At 35.4% G+C, this 24,851-nt stretch overlaps 1 protein-coding gene across 1 annotated transcript in view; it reads right to left on the minus strand.

The window, feature by feature from the left end:
- The window catches only part of LOC143225156 (H(+)/Cl(-) exchange transporter 7-like), a 153,193-nt gene that overhangs the window by 12,306 nt on the left and 116,036 nt on the right, over positions 1 to 24,851 (minus strand). Inside the window, 4 exon segments of the mRNA XM_076454097.1 lie at positions 2,054 to 2,137; positions 11,958 to 12,050; positions 16,189 to 16,275; positions 23,115 to 23,229. Of these exon segments, the coding sequence (XP_076310212.1) occupies positions 2,054 to 2,137; positions 11,958 to 12,050; positions 16,189 to 16,275; positions 23,115 to 23,229 (379 nt within the window).

A 24,851-nucleotide genomic window follows, 5' to 3' on the forward strand; every position in this document is an offset into this window, starting at 1 on the left:
ATGAAAAGAAGGTCCTTGAAAACAAAAGTGGAACCAGCTATAAGGAAAGCAACTTGATGGGAGAAACTGGATCTACTTACCAAGGACTAGATAAAAGCCAGGCTTGAAGATGCAAGCCATTAAGTATGGGATGTTTGACCCGGCAACCAAGATCAACAAAGACAGGCAGGAAATAATGGAAAAGTAGCAGGTGCTGTAACCACAAAAGCCAGAGCTGAGCTGGCCAGAATGGAGCAATTAGAAGGACCAGACAAGAAGTGGTATGAATGAGAGAGATAATCCAATAAAGTAATCAGATAGGAGAATATAAACATAAAGGTACATGTGGGACCAATCTTGGCAGACAGCATCAACTATCAGAGCCTGTGATACCAGTGACCAAAATAGATGTACCTTGCAACTGATGCTTGTTGCAAATGCATCCACATAGGAAGAACACTACTGACTGCAAAGCTCCCAGAAAACAATGTATCTAAGGACCACTAAATCAGATATATCTAGTCAGGATGAGAAAAACAAACTGCAACAAAACTGAAAGCACCTGGTGCATACCACACAATGAGATGATATGTTCCATGCAGGCCCAGTGTAATGATGCACTGTCCAAAAAAACATAGATATCTCAACCAGATAACCCCTTGGTGATTGACATATATGCCACAACCGTACAACTGTCAGAATGATCCATCACTATAAAAAAGTCAAACAAGAAGCAAGTGAATCAATGCCCAACATACAAATATAAATTCAACAGCACTGATATGCGAAGCTTCCCATTGTCAGAGAAATGGTCCAAAGCTTCCTGGTGATTGATCCATGCACCCCATCCTTGCAGGGATGCATCTGTAAAAAGATGTAGATCCAGATGTGGGGGAGAGAAGTGTGGATACTATCAACTGTTTGTCCAAAAGGAGTCAATCATTATGAAAGTGTAAAAGCACAAACTGATCTGAAGCTTGCATGAGATGAGACACACTAATCCCATCTCTTAATTGTGAGGCAAATTGATCAGCATGAATTCAAATGTTGGGGAGTGAGGAAAACCAAAAAGGGTGGGAAGATTGATTATGGAGTAAGGAAGGATGTGAATCATAATAAATTGCAGAAAGAGATAAAACATCACATACTTGAGAAACAAAATCCAAAAAGAGTGCATTACTTCTAACTGATTCCTAAGGTGGGATGTGGGAAGGTACAGTAAAATCACTAGGCAGAAATAAATAATCAAAGTCCTTATCAGTCTAAATACACTCTGTTTGGGAGGAACTGAAACGAGGTCCACGAACAAAGTCTGGCAACATTCAAACTCCTGGTAGATAAATGAAGATAAATCCACTGTTGGGTCACTGACACCCGAGGCCCAGAAAAGAACATCAGTCACTGAGTTGTCCAGTGAAGTGGTGGTGCAAATATCAGAATCCATTGTAAAAATGAGTCCAACAAATTCAAGAGGTGAAAAAGAATAATGTAAATGGAACCAAATAACAAAATTTTAAATTGAAGAAATTATCTGAATGAAAACTAAATAAAAAAACCATTTTGTGAGGAAACTTACACAAAGAAGAAGCAAACTAAGTCAGTAAAGATTGTCTTGACATAATACCAAATAGAACTTAAGATAGATCTAAAACCTTCATACACAAACAAGATAAAGATTGTATTGATATGCTACCAAGTAGCTTTTGGTCTGAAAGATATAAAAGTTTCATAAATAAACTAACTAAAACAGACTGCCTTGATCTTACACAAAATTTTGCAAAATGAAGCTATCACAAAATCTATTAAACACATTTTTTTAAAACACAAATGCATTGAAAGAATGGCAAAGAGAATTGTTATGAAAAAGAAAGTGCTGAAATAAATAAGTAAATATCAACTTCATTGTGCATTAAATATTTCAATGTTGTCCTTTTCACCATTTTCTAATTAAATGTCCATTATCCCACTTAAAAAGTAATTACTCATCTCACTAAAATAAAAAAATTATGAATATTTTAATGAGACTTAACATAATTTGACTTTATAACAAAGAAAATAATGCTTTTATATTCACATGTGAAACTGCATAAGCTGATGGGTTCATAAAAGGCCTCAGATCTACAGAAAACTCTCTCTCCTGTGGTGATATGTGAACTCGCTAGAAGAAAAAAAGAAACAAGAGTACATTGTTATTTTATATATTCAAACAGAAACTTTCTGTAATTCTCATCTGAGAAGGTGTTTACAAAGACACTTGGAGGACTGACTTAAACCTTTCAAAATTAAACATTTCCCCATAGCTTAAAAATATAAAACTGTTTGCTAACAATTTACAAACTGTTGGTTTTCTGATTTGGAAACCAGGCTTAAATAATTTGTAAGTTAACAAAATATAAATTAGGGATAACACTTTCAAAAGAAATTTCAATAAAGGGACAAAATAAAAATTCAGAATAAAAAAGTCTGACAAATATTTTTTGAAATATAAATTTAAAAAAATTTTCTTTAAATTATAAATTTTAAATTAAGTGATACATTTTACATATTGTATATTCTGTACACAGTACAAGTAATTTTATGCTGTAATTAAATAGATAATTTTGTGTTTAATGACAAAACAATATTTCATGTCAGAAATACTATTCTGAGCCTGATTCCAGTGACTTCTAATTTTTAAGAACACTTTTTCATATATTTACCTTTTTTCAATCTTGTATGAACAAAGTAGAAGAATATCTTTCAATAAAATGTGTTTTATAAAAAACTTTAAAACTTTCTTTGAAACCTCTTGAAACAAGGTTCACTGACTAGCCATCCATCCGGTACTTAGAAGCAACAGATTATAAGAAAGGCACCATCCACCACTAAATATTGGGGTACTTTTTCACCAGTAAATAGCGTGAATTACTGTCACATTATAATGCCCCCAATAGCTGAAAGGGCAAGCATGTTTAATGAGGATTCAAAACCAAACTAATTTTCAAGGAACTAATTTACAAAATTGACAAAATACGGATCTCCAACAAAGTTAAACTAATAACATTTTATTATGTTTATAACAACGACAGTTAACAGCTGTACACAACATTCTAGAATTGACAATAGCACTTGAGCAAGTGTTAAACACTTATTCAAGAAATAAACAAACAAAAAAAAGTCTGCTTTGGTTTGAGTTTGATTGATTGATTTAGTGTTTTATGGCACAAAGCAGCTAGGCTATCTGCACCAAACGTCCGGTAAAAAGGTAAAAATAAAGTAAATGTAGTAATATACATAAAAGGAAATGAAGGTAAAACAAAACATTATTGAAAAACAGAAAAAGTATAAAACCAATGTTGACACCTAGTCTACAATGTTAAGAGAGAAACCAGAGTAAAGGAAGTTGTAAAGTACTTACTCAAGCAAAACGGTAATGATCATAACCCGCCAGGAAGACTAACAGGTAAGTTCAAGAAAAACCGTCAGTCACCTGAAGTTGGCCTTTCCAGTCCTGGTTCTGGGTTATGTGTCATAGCAGCCATTATCAAAATGTAAAATAATAGAAGTTTTAAAAAAAACAAAAAACACACCAAAATCGTAATAATGAGTAGCCAAATGTCCAGTAAAAGGGTAACTCAAGTAAATGGAGTAAAATTTGTAAAAGTAAATGAAGGTAAAAACAAAACAGCAATTAAAACAGAAAATTGCATAAATCCAATGTTGATGTCCAGTCTACAGAGTTGTAAAGTATTTACTCTAGCAAAATGGTAATGATCATAACCCGCCAGGAAGACTAACAGGTAAGTACATCAACCACCGTCAGTCACCTGAAGTTGGCCTTTCCAGTCCTGGTTCTGGGTTATGTGTCATAGCAGCCATTATCAAAATGTAAAATAATAGAAGTTTTAAAAGACACATAGAAAATCGTAATAATGAGTAGCCACATGTCCAGTAAAAAGGTAAAAGTCAAGTAAATGGAGTAAAATTTGTAAAAGTAAATCAAGGTAAAATAAAACAGCAATGACAACAGAAAATGGCATAAAACATATGTTGACATCCAGTCTACAAAGTTGTAAAGGACTACCTGTAGCAGAATGGTAATGATCAGAACCCGCCAGGAAGACTAACAGGTAAGTATAAGAACCACCGTCAGTCACCTAAAGTTGGTCTTTCCAGTCCTGGTTCTGGGTTATGTGTCATTATGGCCAGTACTAAAAGGTAAAATGATAAAAGTGTTAAATGACATGCAGCAAAAGTGTAATAACAACTACAAAGTTGTATACGACTACCTGTAGCAGAATGGTAATGATTATAACCTGCCAGGAAGACTAACAGGCAAGTATAAGAACCACTGTCAGTCACCTGAAGTTGGTCTTTCCAGTCCTGGTTCCGGGTTATGTGTCATTATAGCCAGTACTAAAAGGTAAAGTAGTAAAAGTGTGAAATGACAAGCAGCAAAAGTGTAATAACAACTCGCCAGGACAACTAACGAGTAGTTCAAACAGCAGCGTTAGGCACCTGAAGTTGGCCTTTCCAGTCCTGGTGTCGAGTTATTTAATGTTCTGGCCATCTACCAATATCAAATTGTACAAGAGAAAATGAAACTGTTAAAAAGGAACCACAATTAAAAAGGCGTAATGAATAAATATGCAACACTTAAATGAGATTAAAAAGATTAATGGCCATTAAAAAACTAAAAACTTTATCAAGGTGGACAGTGTCACCATCACCAATAACACTATCCAATGTTACAGATAAACCCTGGGAAAAAACATGTTTAAAATATTGCCATCGTTGAGAATCGTAACGATGGCAAGATAATAAAATTTGGCTGATAGTGATTTGAGTGTTACACAAACTACACATTGGTGCATCAGTTCCAGATAAAAGAAAACGATGAGTTAAAAAACTGTGACTGATTAATAGTCCAGTTAGAACAACTTCCTCCTTCCGAACTTTACAGAAGCTAGATATATAGCCAAAGCTCAATATAGGGTTTTATTTGAAAAAGCTTGTTATCACGTTGCTCACTCCAAGTGGACTGCCAGCTGGCATGGAGCCAAGCCTTGAATACAAGACCATAGTCCATGTACGGTATAGGCACACTGGTGACAGTGCCGGAGCAGATAGATTTAGCTGCCGTGTCTGCAAGCTCGTTCCCGCGAATACCAATATGGCTTGGTATCCAGAAAAACTGGATAGAAGTAGCAGTTAATGAGAAATGGGCCAGTCGGTTTTGAATATCAGCGAGAATAGGGTGTGAGCCAACATGTAGCGATTCCAGGGCCAGTATAGAACTAAGCAAGTCAGTATAAATAATGCAGTTGGAGTACTGCTTAGCTGCAATATGATCCAGGGCAAGAGATATGGCATACAGTTCAGCAGTGAACACAGAAGCTGTAGAGGGGATTCTGCGCACAACTACAGAACCGCAGCAAACCATAGCAGAGCCCACAGAATTACATGATTTGGAACCATCTGTATAAATGTGAACGGAATGATTGTTCGAAAGACGTTCATTAAATAAAAGACGGTACTTCCAATCTGGAGTATCTGCCTTTTTTAAATGACTGAAAGAAAGGTCACATTTGGGGGCTGTAATAAGCCATGGTGGGATGGGCTGACCTGTGGAATCTGCAATATTATCCAAGGACAGACCCAATTGCGCCCGGATGTAAAGGCCAAACGGAGCAATAGCAGATCGTCTGTTCTGAAAAAGTTCGGCCCACCGAGGAAGGAAAACACATCCCCAGGTGGGATGCTTTGTTAAAAAACGAAGTTTTGAAGAATATTATAAAGATAGTTGCAAACAGAAAAGGTGCAGAGAATGTTCATGAGATTCAACGTATAAGCTTTGAACTGGAGAGGTACGGAAAGCCCCAGTGCAGAGTCGAAGTCGTTGGTGATGAATGGGGTCCAGCATCTTTAAGGCCGAGGGTCTGGCAGACCCATGGACCATTGATCCATAGTCGAGTTTTGATCGAATAAGAGCACGATATACCTTTAACATTGAACATCGATCTGCTCCCCAACTGGTAGAAGAGAGGACACGGAGGATGTTCAGTGCTCTTGTGCATTTGACCCGAAGCTGCTTTAAGTATGGTATAAAGGTCAGCTTACGGTCAAAGATAAGCCCCAAGAACTTGGTCTCAGGGACCACTGGCAGCAAAACTTCACCGATATGAAGTTCAGGATCAGGGTGAATACCCCGTCGATGGCAAAAGTGCATGCATACGGTTTTAAAGAGAGAGCGAAATTAAAGCCATTCACCATAGTCCACTTCAGTACACGATTTAGGGCAATTTGTAGTTGCCGCTCAATAAATCTCATGTTCGACGACTGACGAGATGTGAAAGTCGTCGACATACAGCCCATTTGCAATAGTGAGAGGGAGTTGTTCAGTGATGGCATTTATCTTTATACTGAAAAGTGTGACACTGAAAACACAGCCTTGAGGGACTCCAAGTTCCTGTACAAAAGAATGGGAAAGTGTCGAACCCACATGAACTTGGAATCTCCTGTCCATTAAAAATTTTTTAATAAACATGGGTAAATGGCCACGTAACCCATATGTATGGAGGTCTCGCAAAACGCCATACATCCATGTTGTGTCGTAAGCCTTCTCAATATCAAAGAATATTGATACAAGATGTTGGAATTTGAGAAAGGCTTCTCTGATTGATGTTTCAAGATGAATTAGGTGGTCTGTGGTGGAGTGCAGTCGTCGGAACCCACACTGGGTGGTCGAGAGAAGGTTGTTTGATTTGAGGAACCAAACAAGACAAGCATAAACCATCCTCTCTAAGGTCTTACAGAGACAGCTCATCAAAGCAATTAGACGGTAGATTGAAGGAATCTTGGGATTTGTCCCTGGCTTAGAGAAAGGTAAAATAATAGCTAGCGCCAGGCATCAGGAAAATCATTCTCCTGCCAGATCTGGTTAAAGACAATCAGAAGGACATCAAGAGAAGCAGGAGATAAACAGTGCAGCATGTCATAATGAACATCATCAGGTCCAACAGATGTACTGGCAGACCGATGAAGGGCCATTTTTTAGTTCCACCAGTGTAAAGGGACAATTATAGTCAAAGAAAAAGTCAGTTTGAAAGGAAAGAGGTGAACGCTCTGACCGAGTCTTGATGGCCAAGAAGGTGGAGGAACAAGCAGAAGTGCTAGATACCCGGCAAAAGCTTTCACCTAGAGTATCAGCGATGCTCCGGACATCAGCCACCTCCTGACCATCAGAGAGTAAGATCGAGAGGGGGACAGAATTGTAGTGCCCATTAACCTTTCGAATCTTGTCCCATATGATCTTGGAACTGGTGGTAGAAGATATGCTAGTTGTGAACTTAATCCAAGATTCCTTCTGGCTTTGACGTCTTACCCACCTAGCATGTGCACGGACCCGTTAGAAAGCGACGCGGTTTGAAAGTGTGGGATATCTACAAAAAGTATCCCAGGCCCGTTTTTGAGCCTTCCGTGCTAAGTGGCAAGCAGGATTCCACCACGGACGAGGATATCGTGGAAAACGTGTAGAGGTTTTAGGAATACACTGAGCAGCTGCTTGTATAATACAGCCAGTTACCGCTGCCACACAGTCGTCTATTGATGGCTGATTTACGATGGCAGGATCAAGTTCTACGAGAGCAGTGAAAGTGGACCAGTCTGCCTGATCCAGCTTCCACCGGGGCACACAGGTAGGGTGGCATCAACCACGGCCAGTCTCTCTCAAAAAGGATAGGAAAATGATCACTGCCTAGTGAATTACTGTCAACCCTCCATGACAAATGGGAGAATAATGAAGGGGAGCAAACCGAGAGATCAATAGCGGTAAAGGACTGACTAGGTGTATGAAAATAAGTGGAAGAACCAGTATTGAAAAGAGAAAGATTGTGATCAGAGAGCATACGCTCTACAGAGCGACCCCTCCCATCAATGACAGAACTTCCCCAGAGGGGATGATGTCCATTAAAGTCCCCCAGGATTAGAAATGGAGATGGCAACTGTTCAACGAGAGCATCAAGGTTTGATTGATCAAATGTCTCTCCAGGGGACAGGTAGAGAGAACAAACAGTGATGGTATGACCCAAGGAAACACAGATGGCTACGGCCTCCAAGGGTGTGTTGAGTGACAAAGACAGGGTGAGCACATACTGATCAACCAATAGTGCCATCCCTCCATGTACTTGTCCATCACACAGCCTGTCATTTCTGTACAGAGAAAACTGCCGAATGGAGACTGTATCAGCAGGTTTGAGAATTTTTTCTTGCAAGGAAAGACAAACAGGATGGTAGGAAGCAATCAGTGTTTTGATATCATCCAGATTATAACATAAACCTCGACAGTTCCATTGTATCAAGGAGGCCATTTTTAATGACAGGTAGGTGAAGTGGTTGGAGAACCATTCTGTTTACAACCACGTCTTTTTTCCTTACTGTCCTTAGTCGGAGGAAGTCTATCAATCTCCATGGATCCTGCCCTGGGTCGAGTGGGCAGGTCATTGTTATTGGAAGGGGATTCCAGTGACTGAGGACACGAACAAATGATTGTTTTGCCTCTTGGGGTGGAAGAAAAAAGATGTATCAGAAGAAATGCCTGTATTTGAAACTGAAGGATGTGGATCTTGAGGTTTGTTGGAACGTATGGGAGGAACAGAGATGGGTGTGGAAGTCGATTCATCAACCTTTTTAACCGCGGAGGTCAAAAGGCTTTTCATTTGTTTTGAAAACGATTCTCTTGAAGGCACAGAGAGATCTGGCTGCACTCCCACTGTAGTTGTGGAATGAAGTGCAGCAGCATATGTCCGAGATGGAGTGGTGAGCAGCAATTTCCAAGCCTCAGGATAACTAATGTTATTTATCATTTTAAAATGCTGCACCTCTTTTTCCTCCAACCATTTTGGGCAAGAACGAAAGTAGGAGGGGTGAGAACCATTGCAGTTGACGCAATGTGGGTCCATGTCACATTCATAGGCATCGTGGTCCTTGCCCCCACAACGAGCACATGTCAGGGAACCACGACATGATGTCTTTGAGTGGCCGAATCTCTGACATTGGAAACATCAAAGAGGGTTTGGTATGTATGGCCGAACCCTGCAAATGAGATAACCTGCCTTAATGGTGGCAGGTGCACGTGGTGAAGTAAATGTTAAAACGAGGGTATTTGTTGGCAGTGTAATTCCATCTTTTCGAGTGGAGATGGCGCCTCACTGCAGAAACTCCTTGAGTGGAGAGACCAGCAAGAATCTCTGACTTGGGGACGTTCTTCAAATCCCTCTCAACAATAACTCCTCGTGATGAATTCAAGGTAGCATGAGGTGTAACCTCAATAGGTATATCCCCAATTGCCTTTGAATTCAAGAGGAGTTCACTGTGTTGGGATGTGGATGTTTCAACCAATATGTCTCCAGATCAAAGCTTCATTACTGACTTTGGAGAGCCAGCAAGTCCTTCTAGTCCCTTCTGAATAAAAAAGGGGGACAATTGCCCTAAAGGTTTTTCCGAAAGAGAATGTAATATAAGAAAATGAAGTACGTGTGTTACAGATGTTGAAGATTGCTGTTCAGAGTCTTCAAGACGTGGTCGCTTACCCATTGACTGTTTTTTCACTATTTTATTTAAATTTTTTGAAGGAGGATCCATAGGGAAAAAAAAAACATTTCGGTACCCACTGACTCCATCCACCATGGAGCCCTACAAGGGGACGCACTACAAAGTCATGCAAGGACAATGCAGCAACGCCAGGGTTTCCTGAGCACTATACCCAAACACTAGCATCAGGCACAATGTCCATAACACCCATTGAGAACTTCCAACACTGGTACTTGGTTGACTCTAGCCCAAGTGGATCAGCTGATTGACCCAAGGGGGGCCACCCATCTGCAGGAATTCAAAGCCAAAGTGGTGTGTCAGGGTTGGACCCCTCAATTACCAGGATCCTCTCCTCCCCTTCACGGGTTGCCACACACGGCAAACACGTGGGTGGATGTTTAAATCCCAGAGAAGGTAACCATACAGAACAGAACCTTCCCTGGGAGGTCCCCTCACCACGTACAGGAATCCACACCGAGAGGCTTTGGTTTGAGTTTCACACAGAGCTACATAAGGGCTATCTGCACTGGCCATCCCTAATTTAATATTGAAAGACTAAAGGAAAAGCAGTTAGTCATCACCACTTATTGCCAACTCTTCTGCTGCTCTTTCACCAACAAATGATGGGATTGACCAACACATATGATGCCCCCAAGGCTGAAAGTGTGAGCATATTTGGTGGGATACAGATTTGAACTCAAAACCCACAGATGGCAAGTTGAATACCCTAACCACTTGGCTATGCCTAGCCTAAACATATAAAGAAACAAGCTACAAATTCTAGATTACTACATTACTAAATCAGCATTAAGGATTTCATCTTTTACAGTTTACAAAGTATACTTCACTTCCAGTTTAATAACAAGTGATAAAACCTTGTCTTTCTCTCAAACATTGTGATTTAGCCAGAAAAACTCAAAATTCCTGAAGTACATAACCAAAGCCAAATAATAATTATAAATAACAATGCAACTTAATTATTTGAAGCACTTAGTAAACATTATGAACCTTCATTAAGCCACAGATTCAAAAATATACAATGGCAATTACACCAAGAATTTGTTATACTCTATAACAAATGACATTATGCAACTTGCATACAACACAATAAATAGTAGGAAATAAAATATATGTTATAACAATAACCAAATCACACATATTAAAAGAGATTTGAATCAAATGGAAAATCTGTGTTATTCAAAGATGGAAGAAATATCTTTATGCATAACTTCTCTTTCATCAAAAGTTCAGTTTCACACTTAGCAGCTGAGAAGATTCTTAAGTTTGAGAGAGAAATCAGATGGCCTATTTCTGCATTATGTTGCTAGATGATGGAGTTGAGAAGGTAGTAACTTATTTCCAGCTTTGACTGATACACTCAGATGTTCAAGTGCTCACACTTAAGTGCAATGTATGGTTCATCTCATGTGATGACATCTTCCATTTGACATATGCCAGTTACCACCCATACAGCTTTTGATGGTTGAAATGGCTCTTGTGCTACTCTTCAGTTATGTTGTTTACCATTCCAACTGAGGTTCCCTTTTGAACTGCAACAGGCTAATGTGTTCTCGGACTATTTCTTCTAACAAGCTGTTCAATTTATTTCACCCCCTTTAGTGTGCAGCTGTTAACTGGTTATGAAATAGCCTGTTTTATCTCTGCCCAAATCATGCTGTTCCTTGCTTCACTGACATAGTTCAACAACACAGATATTCCTTCTTTTAAATGCAAAATGTTTGTATCTTGCATGCTTTTCTTTTTGTAGAATAAAACTTTGGAAAGTCCTGTAATATGACTCTTACACTCAGTTTTTATCTATTTTTACTTCATGTGTGTGTCATAATGTATTCTTACATCTCAATAAGTTATCTTTCTTCCAAAACATTTCTTAAACAATATATTTTAACTTTCCCATACTGTTATATTAATAAGCTTCTAAACTTTTAAAAACAAAATGAAAGTTAAAATTGAAAGATTCCACCTTCTAAATACAGGAAAATTTTCTACAATGTTTGGCACAAATTTCAAGAATTAGAAAAAAAAAAGGAAACATAAATAATTCCTCACACAATTTAATTAATTTAAATACTTCTGTTCAAAACAGCTACACAAATGGTAAATTGTGTTGTATATACAATTTTATGCAAATATATGAAATCTTGTTATTTGAACACTTTTGAAAGATAGACCTTTAAATAGTGCTCAAGTTATAGTTTCTCACTGTTGTCCTGAATTGAATTTTTTGAACCAACATTTTCAACATCATAAAAAATAACATGAACTAAAAACCTGTGCAATTTATACATCTACAACTCATTTGATTATTAAATAAATAAAAAAAAACACTTGTAGCATAAATCTATCATATAAACTAGTGCAACCTGAGTACTTAATATAAAACATACTTGTATAGGTGGGTATCTTGGATAAGCATCTCTGAAATCATTTAGAGTAAGTTTTTTGCTAGCCCACTGTCTTTCTGCTGTTTCATTGAAAACCTGGAAAATGAAATTTACTTCCGGTTACATAAAGGATTTCATATTAAGCAAACAGCGAAAATATATTATACATATAAAACTAAAAATTAAGATAAGTATAAAAGGTTTCTATTGTTTACGTGTATTGTAAAATACATTTTGAAATAATCTACCTTATACGTATACTGTTATCTATGAGATAATTCTCTTACTTCAGTTTCTGGTGTGAGTGGTTCCGAGTTCAAATCTTACATTAAGAGAAAGATGTGAAAATCAGAATTATCACACAAAAAATAGCTCTAAACATAGGCTGTTCCAAGACCTTGACATATGTCTGAGGTAGAGCTGTAATGTGAATACAATGTACCTTATTCTCACATATACACATTTTGTATCTACCAAGCTTTTGAATTTTTATAAGGTTCTAGTTTGTAAAATCCTAAGTCTAGTCAATATCACATTTCATTTACCCAGAGGTACTACCATTCTGTAACTGGTCTAGTTATCTACTGTTTCATGGATTAGTTGTATTATGACCTGTTTTATCTTTGGTATATATGAATTCTATACAAATGTGACATGGAACAGAGCTATTTTCTGATTCATGCAATCTTACTTGTAATTGGTCAACAATAAAGAGAATAAGGACTGGGGAAGCACTTTTTATAATTCAGGGAGATTTCATTCTGCTTTAAAAAAGAATAACATCTGTGGTAAAGTGCTATGATTTTGTGCTTTTTCTTTAATATGTATGCTGTACACACACTGCCATATCTTAACTTCAATTTGAAGTTCAGTTTTGTTGCAATTAATTCTACACATTTCAATCCATGATGACAATGTATGGAACAGTCAAAATGTATTAAAAGTCTGCCAAAGAAAGTAAACAAAATTGCAGCTGTTTTCCTGCTGTGTTTAAGTCTCCTACTGAATAAAATCCACATTAGGTTATTCTCAGGTTAACAAAGTTCCAAACTCTTTTTGGTAACCTTAAGATGGTTGAAACATTGTTTTCTACTTTATTTTAATAAAAGTTTTAATATCCATATCAGCTGTCTTGAGATATACTGTTACTTCAAGTGGATTTCTTGTCATCACAAAAATCCACAGATATGTAATCGAATGCATGTACACACATGCTTATTTATATCTGTCCAAATTCAATTAATCGTATGAAGCAAAACACACGTTTGCCAAAGTACAAAATAACGGTTTGAGAAAACGAAGGTAAAATGCTATACATGCTGTGAAACAGAAGTTCACTTTGATGTAGGAGATAAAATAGCCATCCTATGGAGCACAGAGCCAGTAAGAAATGTCAATTTCTGTGGTTTAAAAGCACCACAGGAATGTGCTGTATTACCAAGATGTTTCAAAATAAAATGTTAACATATAACATAAGTTCATGATAAAAAGAAACCCACTTCAAGTAAAAATGTTTCCTGGTTAACCTGAACATGACTGAAGAAGGTGGAAATGTTATTCAGTACTTTATGTTAAAGATTTAATACCCATATCAGCCATCTTTAAAATACATATGACAAAAATGTCAGAGTCCAATGTTACCTAGTACTCTACTGTTCTATTCTTATAGCTCTGTACTACCAGTAGGCTGAGAGTTAGGTGAGTGATGGCCAACTTGTGAAGTCATTGACTTGAACGAAATCATCACAAATAATACTACATGTCATATACAGTCTGTTTGACTAGCTAGTGAGTAATGTTTCTTGGTATACTTGAGAACATGGTTCTTAACAATATTCTTGCCATTGTTTAGCTCAATGTACATGGCAAGAGTTTTAGTGAATTCTGGAACAGTATAAAAGTCTAACTGTGAAGGAACATAATAGCTTTGCAAGTAGGTTTTTTTTTTAAATCTGTAGATTCACTATGTGATGAAACGTGGAATATTCATCCATTACAGAATAGATATGCCAATGCTGACTTTTCTGTTCACTCCAGATATTGTCAGATAATATCCATACTTACCTTTTTTTAAATAGCATTCTTTATTGGAAAATGAGATGCCACTTTCTTTCATAAATGCAATGTATCTCACTCTTCTATAGTACATTTCATATTTAAAATACTTCTGATATTTTTAATATGTTCTAATTCAGAACATGCTCAATGCATTCAAGGTTACAGGTCTGAGGAGTTACTTTCTATAGCTGGTTCAGTCTAGGAACTTATCAATTCTTTCATGGGCTTCTTGCATCATGTCTTACTTTACTTTGTATGTATGAGTGCTTTACATATGTCATGTGAAGTAGGGATACTTCAAAGTTTTGCAATCCCATTTGAAGTCAGACGACAACAGAGAGAATGTGGATGGTAAGAGCAGTTTTGGACACCCATGAAGAAAATATGGATCATTAAAACATCATTGGATAGCCATATAGAGAATATGTATTGTGAGAACAGTTTTGGAAAGTTAAATAAAGTATAAGAATTGTGAGAGCAGTTTTTGGGAGCTATATGGAAAATATGAATCTTTAGAACATTTTTGTAGAGCTGTACATATAACATGAATTTTGAGAACAGTTTTTTGAAAACTATATAGAGAATATGGATTAGAGCAGTTTTAAAGAGCTATAAAGAAAATGTTAATTTTTTGAGCAAACTTCGACAGCTGTAGATAGTTAATATGAATTGTAAAAGCAGTTTTAGTGAGCTGTATAGAGATTATGAATCTTTATAGTAGTATTAAGGACCACCATACAGAACAAAAATTTTTAGAGCAGTTTTAGGGAGCTATATAGAGAATATGAATTGTGAGAGAAGCTTTGGACAGCTCAACAAAAAATGTGAACTATTAAGAGCAGTTTTGGACAATCACATAAAGGATGAGGGTAATTAGCAGTCTTGGACAATCAAAAATAGAAGATGAATTATTACAACAAGTTTTGTACAACTACATAGAAAAAGAGAATAGTGAGAACAGTTTTGGACAGCTAAAAAGATTTGAATAGTGGAAGAAATTCTTACACACAGAGGTTAGCTTCTGCTTTGAAAGGATGAGACTTAAAGTGGTGTGTTTTTAAGAATGTTCTTCATTGCATATGATGGCCTGGCATCGTGATACTTCAGTTTTAGTTTAAAGTTTTAATTTTAGTGAAAATAAGTATAACATACAGATTTTTCAATTCAACTAAAATTTTGAGATCTATCTCTGAGATAAATGGTGGTGATAAGATATTGCAGATATGTACAAGTTCCAAAAGCTTCATTACATTAAGAGGGTATACTTCATTGTTTGAAAACTAATTTTGTGTTCCAAACTTAATCACTTATATTATGCATTATACAAACCTTGTTGATATTCCAGAACTCACAATTATAAATCTTGAATAACATTTAGCAAAAACATGTAATTTCATGACATTTGTTCTCAGAAGTTTACCTTATTATGTGTGTGTGCACGTATGTAGAATCAAAGGAGAAGAAAAGTTGTACCTACAAAAAATTAAAACTGTGTGTACATGTTCATAAACCAAAAAATTAACTTTTTTTAAATTTAAGGTAAATAAAAAAAAATATATATTTAGTGTCAATGCTCTGTCAAACACTAAGGTTTTAACTTTACAACTTCAAATCTTGCCAATAAAATTAATCCACACAATATATACAAAACTAAAAAAGAACATTTCATTAAAATTAATGGAAAATCTACATTTCTTAGCTGTTCTTTTTCAGTCTTTTTAAGCAAGAAAGTTCAAAAATCTGGGATTGATACAACTTTTCTTGGGTACTTTTATTGGCCTAAGGATATATTCATCGACTTATTTTCAATAATATGTAATAAAGAAAGTACAAATGCCAAATGCAGTTCTGTTTTTTATCAATTATTAACTTCAAAAATATCATTAAAACAAATATTTTAAATTAATGGTTCTTCCTTGGTGAAAACTAACTATCAACAGAATCTGAAATTCTTTCATAAAGTTCTGATAGTGCTAGTAAACTGCACAAACAGAACTTAAGTAATTATTTCAGATAGCTATTTGAGTATGTAATTATGATAACAGTGAAATCTGGCAATCTATAAGATTCTGATATTTCCAGGATTAATTAACTTCACCACATTAGTTTACGCCTGTCTTCAATTGTTTCTACAACAAATATCACATAACATAACAATAGGATAATATACACCTACCTTGTGCTGTAGAAGTACAATAAGTTGCCACCTAAGGATCAATCCACGAAACCTTCCAAATGTTCGATTATCTGATGGGGAAGCTGGCTAAAATAATATAAAACAAACTGTCTTTTGATTTTGTAAAACTGCTGTTAGGTATAAAAGTCGTCCCTACTTAAGTATTGCTGATAAATGAGGTTCTCTTCATTCTTACCACCCAGCATTAAGAGATACCTATGTTATGTTTATAGGTGATTTTTGGAAGTAAACTAGCATTGACTGAAACTTATGTTTTGGTACAGGTTAAATGTTGAATTTTATGTAGAAATAAAATCAATTTGCAGTTTAACTTCAGAAATAGAATACATGTATCTACAGAGTTTTACCATTAGAAAAACTAATATTTTATTTGTTGAGTCCTTTAACATGTTAAGGTAGATATAAGGTTTATTTTGTTTAGTTACTTCACTATTTGGCTGTAAGAGGTTGGTGATAAGGTATTTCTGTTTGGTTACTTGACTGATATAAAAATAATCTTTTGTTAGCTTATGTTTTCACAAAAATAAAACAAATAAACTATCATTGTGTACAAGTACTTGGTGTAACAATCATTAATTTAATGGAGGAGTTCAACATATAATTAAACACACTTTTCATTTTTAAATTCTGTGCATACCTTTCATAAGTCTTTCAGTAGCCTAAATTTGTGTTAAAAAAAAAAAGTCCATCAAGGGAAAATACTTGCTTATTATGATGCAACCTCAAGCTATGAATTACCCTTGGTAATTTACATGAATAAAAGGAGATGCAAAAGCTTATTATGCATTTTTCACAATTACAAGTATTAAAAATAATTTTCTTTATGATCACAAATTTTTCATATTATAAATATTTCTGTTTTACATTATATTTTGTGAAGCAGTGTAATAATTAGTTCAATTTGTTCAATTTTGAGTCAATATGTTGAATGTTTCATAAATAAAAAATAACACAAAGTACATGCGTTAAATCATACTACATATGTCGATGACAGATTTAGATTTGTATTTCAAATATCATTAAAAATATAAAAATACATAAACAGCACAAAAATTCTTACTCCTATTTGTCTTTACTGTAACTTATGGTATAGTGGACAACAGAACATTAAAGCTAGAGAGGTGAAATAACAAAATGTAACCTAATTATAGAATAAACTGTAGGCAATATTTTCCATATTACCAAGACTCAATATGAAATAAAATGCTTTGGTAAACTGTAGATCATATATTTATTTGTGTGTTTGTAAACCTATATTATTTACTTGAAATTAAGGAAATGTAAGCCGAAGCAAGAATTTAACATAAATACATTTTCTGTATAGGAAAATTATAACTTCCAATACACAACTTATCTCCTATCACAAGATGGGCAGCTATTTCATTCTGCTTTACCAAGAGTACATTCCACAGCAGGCATGTTTATGAAGCAAAATATCATGAAGACATGAAACTACAAGTCATCTGGTGGAACACCCCAACTCAACTGTGAGCATCCAAAGACATGGAAGATAAAGCCCAAGTATTTATGGTTGTACAATGCACACCTACATTTACAAGAGTACCTAGTTAAACACCACTCACCACATAGCAAGATGTAAATAATGTTGAATAAGGAGAAGTCTCCAGAAAAAAAAGTATGGATAGAAACTTACCAGTCAAAGTCTCACTGAAGCCTTGAAAATGGCCAGACATGGCAGGGTCATTCCATGTCAAATCATCCAGATATTGGAACATTTTTGAGGTAACTCCCTCAGAATGCCTTGAAAAAATTCACATGTGCTCATCTACCCATATAATGAAAAACTGCCAAAGATTAGATCAATCTCTCTAATAGTTTCTGATTTACAGCCCTGTAAAATTTTATTTTTATTTTTGGCAAATTCATTTTCGGGCAACTTTGGCTGCTTAAAGCTTGAAGAGTGATGGTGGTAGAAGGCTGAAAGTTGCTACATTGACTGAATAAATCTCACATAATTCAAAACTGGTCTCAAACCAAGTTTATGTCTCTTAGGATTTGCATAGTGAGGCTGTAAAATCACCTAAAAACCCCAAATCGTAAAAAACATTGGTTTATTTAACAAGCCATAGCTCTAAGACTTAATATGATACAAAGCTGAATTTTTTTTAGTTTGCTATAACACATCAGTTGATAAATCAGCAATTGTTGTAATTAAAAGTCTATTAGATATCCTGTAAAAATAATTTAGTTGCATGCAACTTTTTATGATTTAGCTAAAAGTAGCCCTACTTTAGGCCCCAGTTTGACCATGTCACCAGTTATTCAGCTTTTTCACATTTTTACCATATATTCTTACATCTCTGAACATGATCTTCAAAAAAAAATCAAGGTTGTGAAAAATAATAAATTAACAGGCAGCCTAAATAAAATATAACTGATTTATTTGAATTACATATTTGTAAAACAAAATTGGTTGTTTGGGAATGTTGAGATCTTATTTCTGCAGTCAGTGTAGGAAACCATGGTCCCATTGATTGCTTCATTATTACTCAATATTTCACACAAAAATTCACTTCTGGTAAAAACTTTCACTTTAACTGAATATATAAATGCAATAAAGCTCAATGGAGAAAAGTACCAAAAGTATTTGCCTATTCCTCAGCAAGCTGATATTAGTTTAACTTCAGATAAACAATACATCTGCAATATTAATTTAATTAATTATATACTGTATGACCAGTGACTTTTTTTCTTACATCATCCTGAAACATTAGAAATCTGTCCAAAGACATTTGGTTACATTGCACAAGAATGGCTAGATTCTTTTAATAATTGAAGAAATTCTGATGATAACATAATCCTAATTTATTGTGCAATAATGGATCAGTATAAAAGCCAGTGATGTAATCTCAGGGGTCATTAGACCATTATGACCACTGAGATGGAGGGGTATGCATGATTTATCTGAGTGCAGTATAGGAACTCATTTAGCTGATCCATGTCACTTAAAGAAGGATTGCTGTAAAAATGCAAAACTGTGGCAGATATTAGGTCAAATCATAGCTTTATTCCCCACTCTACCAACAAATTGTATATGAGAAGGCTATCAGATGATGTATACACAGTTGTAACTGTTGGTAGTAGTAATGAAAGTGATGCTGCAGCAGCTCAAATAGGATCTAATGATAGCAATGACAATTATCAGCCAGGGAAATATGTGGCACGCATATACGATCATGAATAGTATGTGGGAAACAAAGATAGATCAGATGAGCATTCTGATGTATTGGTGTCATTTATGAAGAAATCAAGAAACGAACTGTTCTTATGACCTGCAAGGTCACGCAAAGATGAAAACTGGATTCCTTTCCAACATATTCTTTGTCTGATAAGTGCACCTACCATGCAACGCAGTAGTGCTCACCACTATGTTCTAAGTCAAAGTGCTCTCAACATAATCAAACTCGAATTTCAGAAATTTATTCAAGCTGTCTGAACAAAGCAATGTTTATTTGATGTTGTTTAGGCTAATTTATCACCAAAGCAGTTTTTGAAACATTTCATTGTCATGATTATTTCAGTTTGGTGTGACTATAATATTTCTCAGTTATCCCCTGTTGTGGCACTGTGCTTTTTGTGTCTGATTTACCTTTGTATTTATTATATTATGAATCTTAAACTCAGCCATATCTACATAACTGTAATATATACACAATATATTTGCATTGCCATGTGATCTAACTAGTTATACCAATAAACTTGTTCAGAAATGAATTAATTCTTTCTTGTTTCTTACAACTTCATTATTTAACATGAAAGGCTGGTTAGAATAATGCAGTGGGATTCGTAAAATTCTGACAGGTACTTTTCAAAACTGTATGGATATATTTGCATACAGTAACACACGTGAACTGAATTTTTTTTAATAAAAAAGGTATGGTCAGAGGATACTTTAAAAAATTATAACTCAAAAAGTAGGTTGTATCATATTAAGTCTTAGAGCTGTGGCTTATTAAATAAATCAATGTTTTTACGATTTTGGGTTTTCAGGTGATTTTACAGCCTCACAATGCAAATCCTAAGAGAGATAAACTTGGTTTGAGACCATTGTTGAATTCTGTGGGATTTATTCAGTCAGTGTAGCAAATTTCAGCCTTCTAACACCATTACTTTTGCAGCTTCAGGCAGCCAAAGTTGCCCGAAAATGAATTCACCAAAATTAAAAAAAAAAAAAAATTTACAGGGCTGTAAATCAAAAACTATTAGAGATATTGATCTAATCTTTGGAAATTTTTCATTATATGGGTAGATGAGCACGTGAATTTTTTCAAGGCATTCTGTGGGGGTCACCTGCAGCACCCTGGACGATTTGACATGGAATGACCTGGCAGATGAAATCCCAATAAAGAGTAAATCTCTATGCAGTGGAGATAATGGGAGATGAATGTACTGGGTGTGGTACACATGCTGAATTGCACAATCTTCTCCACTAGATTATGATTAGAAGCAAGAAAAAAATGAAGTGTCAGATCTGATAGAAGGACACCTGAAACAAATTTCAGGAGGAATAAAGTAGAGAGGAACAGTCCAAATGAACCAAAAGATGAACCCAACAGGTAATGGTAGAAGGTGAAAGATTGCCAGGGGATAAAAAATCAGGAATTTGTACCCTAGAAGGACATAGTACAGGTAATATAAGAACAAAGAGTCCAGGCACAGAAGCCTATACTGAACTGGTCAAGAATAAAGATGTGAAGTGAAAAAAAAAGGAAAACATGAGAAAAGTAAGAACCATCTTCTTGGGCTGTCAAGGTCTTTAAGAGAAAGGAATGATCTGGATAAAGAAGACAGGAAGGGTGATAAAAGGTGTGCGAAATGTCAATGGCAAACAAATCCAATAGTTAATGTCCACAGACTAAGAGAAGAAAGAAATGAGTTTGAAGGAAAAGATGAAACATGGAACATGAGGAAAGTGGTTTAAACAGGGGCAAAATAAGGGAATGGAAGACCACAATAACATCCTAATCCAAAAGCTTAGGTTGTCTGCATGAGCATGGTAAGAACCAGGGAAGTAAAAATTCTGAAGTATTGGAAGAAAGAATAAATAAGGGATAAGGTCACCTGATATCCAGAAAGCAAGAAGATAGAAAACCCACAGTCAAAGAGTCAAGTGAGAAATTCCACTACATAATTCACAGTAGACTAGACAAGCAAACCCCATAGTTGTATATCAACTATAGAATACATTTGACTTATTTTTGAACATCACCATGGATGATAGATTGATGGAATTAGCTAACAAGGAAGAGACTTAACATGCAAAACCAGATCTTCTTGCTTCTTGCCAATGACCACACAAAAGCTAGGCATGGAGATGCAGAACATGAAGCATGTAACTGAGTTTGATGAAGAAGGCAGGGAGAAAATGGAAGAGGGACAGGAGGGGCAAAGATCATTTGTAGCCTTGGAAACCATAGATGAGTTGGCTAATAAGAAGCAATCAGGAGAACCCAACAAAGATTGCAGCAGATGACAGAAATCACCCAATGAAGTAACTGGATGGAATGGTAGACAAAGATACTTGTGTAACCAATTCCAGCTGAAAGCATAGATTACCAGAGGCTGGGGATGAAGTGCATGTGAACAAGAGATAGGTAACTTGGTGTTAAGGGTTGTGGCAAAATCATCCATGTGGGGAGAATACCACCAATGGTAAAGATCCCTGATAACAAAGGATCTAATGCATACTCTGTGAAATACATTCAGTCATTAGTACAAAAGACGATCAGTGACCAGATTGAAAGCACCTGAGAAAAAACACCCAATAATATGAATGAAATGTGTGGACTACGTTCCCTCTTGGTGATTGATGTGTTACCACCATAGAATTGTCTGAATGAATATTCACCAGACAATGCCAGACAAAGAAAAGGAAGTGATTCAACATCTGTTGCATGTCAGAAGTTTGAGAACATTAACAAGTTGCTTTTCTCTACAGACCAGTGGCCAGAAGCCTTTTGGTGATTTACCCATGCACTCCACCTGCGATGCATTCTGTGAAAAGATATACATCTTGATGCTGGAGAAGAAGAGGCATGTCCTCTGAAGTATGTGCTTTATTTGATCACCTAAATAGATCATCTAACAAAAATAAAGGAAGACAAAGTTGGGTGGAAAGAGGATTCTGAGCAAGATTCCATTTATCAGGAAGCACCAACTGAAGGGATCACATTAAAAAGCTTTCAGTCTAGAAGACTCATCAGGTTGGGAATAAGAAAGAAAGCCAAAACCTGAAGATTGAAAAAGATGATCAAAGTCATCATTAGCCTGCACAGGATCAGCCTATTCTGAAGGGGTCTGGGCATATAAAGGCAGAAAAGTCCACTGTTAGGTTGCCAACACCTGAGAAAAAATGCTAGTTGCTGATGTAGACCCTGAAGTGGTAAAGTTAAATTTAGAATTCATTACATAGAAAGATTCACCACATTTCAGAGCAGAAAATAAGGTAACTAAAATTAATTGATACTAAAGGAAGAAACAGGATGAATGAAAGCAAATTAATTTGAAAAACAACCACTTGTAAGGAAACAAAATCAAACATGAAGCATTAAACACATGCAAAAGTACTTCCAAATCAAAGCAATGCCAGATGAAAAGTAATGGTAGAAGAGTGTAGAGAGAGTCACAACTTACATGAGCATGTGATGCAAGATAATTTGTCTAAGAGACATTTTGGAATCTTGAAATTCTAACAGAAGGGAGCAGAGGCTTCAAGCATACATAAAGAAAAAGACTGCTTATATATAGGACAGCACTAAATGAGAATAGCAAATCTGTAATATAAATACAATATAAATACTGTATTGGAATAAAACATTTCTACATTACACAAGTTATTATGTAATCACAGTTAAATACCTGAAAGGTAAATAAACTTACATTACCTCAGTGCTGTCAACTACTGGAAAACCATTGTGAGGCTCTGATGTTAATGTGTCCACTATCCGTCCAACTTTCTCCACTGTACAAAAAGTCGTTACTGGATGACTCATCACCTCACTAAAAATTACATTTATCATTAGGCCAGAATCACAAAGACAGTAACTAATAAGACTTGCAATCAATTCAGTTACTGAAAACTAATAGTGGGAAACACCAAAGCTGGACAAAAATAAGTAGCAAGATGTCATGGATTACTATAAAATTTATATATTTTTTTTCTAACCAGAAATAAGTTTGTACAGTTGTGTCTTATTCACAAAAACACTGACAACCTATTGTGATACTTTATAAAATATAAATATTGCATTATGGTGAATTTGGAAGTATATTTATACAGAGTTTGAGAAGGGGAAATTCAAAATACATTTTAAGTCCAGAGATACAACTGTATTTTTGGATTTTTATATTTACACATTTTACACAAAATATCAAATGCAAATATTGCAATAATATTTTCAAATGTATTTATGTTCTTGAAATTTACAAGGATGAATACTATCTCAAAAACAACGATAATTAGCAACAAAAATTACACTCAGTTCTCTGACACTACTTTAAAGTCACACTGTTCAGCAGTACCAGATTAGAGTTCTGGGACTCTTCTGATAAATTTTGCACCCCACCTCCCAAATTAGACAAACCATGTGATAAACAGTGTATAAATATAAAATTTTGATAAATTCTAACTGTCATATATACCCAATTCTCCTCTTTCATTTTGTTATTATTTTACCCTACAGTGGCTGATACCTCTTCCGAGTTGAGACCTTATACAAATCCCCCTAGTACACGTTGGCTAATTCTGCATCTGCTGTTCATTAACCTCATATTCAAGAACTATTTGTAATATTATATGTACAAAATAGTGAAAAATGTATAATATTGTATATGGATGTCTTTGCAAAACATTTTCCCATCAAAACAGTTTTTTTTTACAAAAATTATTTTACATAATTAATACTTTTCTAAAAATTCTTCTTGTCTCTATCCACCTAATGTCCAGTTATGACAATTGTGGATATGGTTTCTTATGTGGATATGTTTAATAAATTCAGTAAACACAAAGAATTTAGTGTTAAATTTTGCAAAAAGCTACTCAAGAGTTATCTACTTTAGCCAACCCATATTTAGAAATTATAAGACTAGAGGGAAGACAGTAAGTAAACATTATCCACTGCTAACTTTGGGGACACTCTTTAACTAAGGAAAATTGGGAATAACTGTCATAATATAATGACCCCAGACCTGAAAGTGAAAACATGTTTGGTTGTGGGATTCAACCTCACAACCTGCAAGTTGTGTACCCTAAACACTAGGTTATGCCATGCCTAAATATATCTAATATTATTTCAATCAAAACCTAAATTGGATGAAGTGCAGATATCAGGGTTCTTATAACTTGTCAAAAAAATTAAATGAGGTCCATCTTTTATGATAATTTAAAGAGAATCTTGCATTCCTTCACTATTATATCAAATTCAGAGGAAGAGTCTCTGGCTTATTCCTAACACATATATCTTTAAGTGATCATATACAAGCATCAATGTACAGAGATTTTAAATAAAAAATTCTATAGAAAGGTTTAGTTTGTTTTTGACATTGGTGCAAAGCTACACAAGGGCTATCTACACTAGCTGTCTCTCATTCAGCAGAGAAAGACTAGAGGGAGGGCAGCTAGT

This window comes from Tachypleus tridentatus, chromosome 9 (assembly GCF_004210375.1).
Source record: "Tachypleus tridentatus isolate NWPU-2018 chromosome 9, ASM421037v1, whole genome shotgun sequence".
Classification (NCBI taxonomy): Eukaryota; Metazoa; Arthropoda; class Merostomata; order Xiphosura; family Limulidae; genus Tachypleus; species Tachypleus tridentatus.